Raw genomic sequence first — 2,398 nt, forward strand, 5'->3', positions numbered from 1 at the left:
AGGCAGCACTTTGCGGAGTTGAGCTGGTTCCTGTGGCTCTGCATGTATTCAGTTACATGTTGGTGTAGCCTTCGGAACTGATGGGCATTGTTCGACATGATGATGATGTCGTCTGCGAACATGAGATGATTATGTTGATAGCGTTCTGTTGAAGAACGCATATCGTTGAGTGACAGAGACAGGTCAAGGAGACATATGTTGAATATCATTGGTGACAATGGATCTCCTTGTTTGGTGCCTCTTTCAATCGGAATCATGCCAGTGGGACCATCACGAGTATCAACCCATCCTTTCAAATTGGTGTACATGCTGGTTATGATGTCAATTGCTCGATCGTCCAGACCTATTAGCTCCAGTGATTGCTGTATTCGTTCGTGTGAGATACTTCCGAAAGCATCACCAATGTCGTAGGAGCATATGTAGAGTGGTAGTCGCTGGCGCCGGGCTTTTCGAATTGTAGCCTGAACATAGTAGTCGTGTTCAATACAGCCTGGGGTGTGTTTGACAAAGCCTTTTTGGTTTTTTGGTATTCTAGAGCCAACAGCTTGACGTAAGATGCTGTCAATCACACCAGCATATATTTTTCCTGCAGTGTTTTGCAGTGAAATAGGTCGCCAGTTTGAGAGTTCGTGGGTGTCATCTTTCTTGTGCAGAAGGATAGTCTTGGAGATTCTCCAGTGGTCAGGTGTCCAGCCCAAGCTATAGCAGCATACAAACATCTTATAGAGCCATTTTTGAAGACATGGAAATAGTCCCCACACTTTATATGGTATTCCATCAAATCCTGGTGAGCTAGATTTGTTAAAGTGTTTGATGGCTTTTTCGACATCATCTTCATCAATATCTCTCATGGTGGTAGATCGGAAGCGTTCTTGGACACTGCGGATTATGGGTGTTTCATGTGTAGGACGACTATAGCGCATTGTGAATGATTCTTCAATTGTCTCTTTTGGTATCGGACATGGATCCTGTTGTTGTTCTGTCATGATTTGATCAAAAGTAAGTTTTGCTCTGTGACGATATTGGTGATATAGCTTTGCTGACTCTCTTCCTTCACGAAGGCGATGACGTTGACGAAGGAGCCTTCGTCGGTCATATGGTGACAAGTTTGAAGTTGCGAGGGCGGCATTCAGGTCTTCCTCTGAGTCCAGCTGTTGGAGGTCAGGGAACTCCCGTCTGCGAGTGAAGTCGGCCACTAATGCATAGAGTTCATCATGGAATTGGTTGTTTTTGAAGGTGAGAATTTCTTCATCATCTCCGTCATCGTCTGGCATGTGAGTTTCTACTAGTTCCATAACTGCTAGCTCGAATGATTTTCGACTCTCAGCGTTGGCAAACAGAGGCATTCGAAGGATACGTCTTGAAGCACGTTGGTGGATGAGCGAGGCGATGGATGGGTATTCACCGCGGTATGATGGTCGCCATGGTTGAATATCAGACGTTGTTTCTGGCATTGTTGACCTCGCTTCATCATCAGCTTCTCTGTTCGGTGAGGAGATGATAACAATATCCTCGGTGGTCGATGAGAGAACAGGTCCCTTTAGTTCCTTTTCACTTCTTGTTAATTCTTCCATTACCCTTTCAATTGGAACATCTCCAGCGAAGGTTGAAAGGGACGAGCTGCGAGTCATCGTGGGATCGCCTTTAGAGTCTTTTGCGTTGGCTCCTTCAGAAGAGATGAATTTGGCTGCCATTGCGGACGACATTGGTTGATTTAGGACAAACGGTGATGCATGTATGCTGTCGGGTGCTTTACCCTTGGACAGGCGTTTGGTAGCGGGCAATAAAAGCGGTGAACAGTCTTCTCGTTGTCTCTTAACGCAGGCAGTGGCTGGCTGAAAATCATCATAGTCATCAGAGTCGTCAGAGTCAATGTCAATTGTGCACGTCGATTCTTGTGGGGGTGGACTGGTTATTGGTGTTCGTTGATGAAAGGTATTGTTGTCGGTGTTGTGCCTGATATAATTTTTGCGTATCAAATATGGGGACTGTGATATTGGTGATGGTTTTGGGGTAGCTGTCATATCAGGGACGCTTACACCTTGCTCTTGTGTTGTTTTGAGTCGTTGGATGGCTTTTTCAATGACTTCCGGAGAGCGCCAAAATCGTTTGGTGTGTAGAAATTGTATCACATTAGCTGTTGACCAGCCCATAGCGCCAATTGCTTCACGTACAATTTGTAGTTCATCGGTTTGAAGAGGTTGGTTGTATACACTGTTAACAGCATCAACTAGGCCAGGGTGGCTTGACAGGTGTGATAGAAAATTGTTTGTGGGAACAGAGAGGTTACAACCCGGACAGTTTTGTTGATCGTTTGGAGGACCGTTCGTACAATTGTACTTTTGATGAAAGGTATGAAGCCGTTTATCAGTATCCAAAAAGGTGCAGTCTGAGTTTG

The 2,398-nt window shown here is 45.2% G+C and overlaps 1 protein-coding gene across 1 annotated transcript; it reads right to left on the reverse strand.

The window, feature by feature from the left end:
• Positions 1–302: 302 nt before the first annotated feature.
• Positions 303–719, reverse strand: K450DRAFT_181588 (uncharacterized protein; the record flags this gene model as incomplete). The annotated part of the gene is made up of 1 exon (XM_051584383.1): positions 303–719. A coding segment is annotated over one exon (417 nt), but the record flags the coding sequence as incomplete, so codon positions are not given.
• Positions 720–2,398: the final 1,679 nt, after the last annotated feature.

Source organism: Umbelopsis ramanniana, assembly GCF_025399195.1.
Source record: "Umbelopsis ramanniana AG unplaced genomic scaffold K450scaffold_153, whole genome shotgun sequence".
NCBI classification, from domain to species: Eukaryota; Fungi; Mucoromycota; class Umbelopsidomycetes; order Umbelopsidales; family Umbelopsidaceae; genus Umbelopsis; species Umbelopsis ramanniana.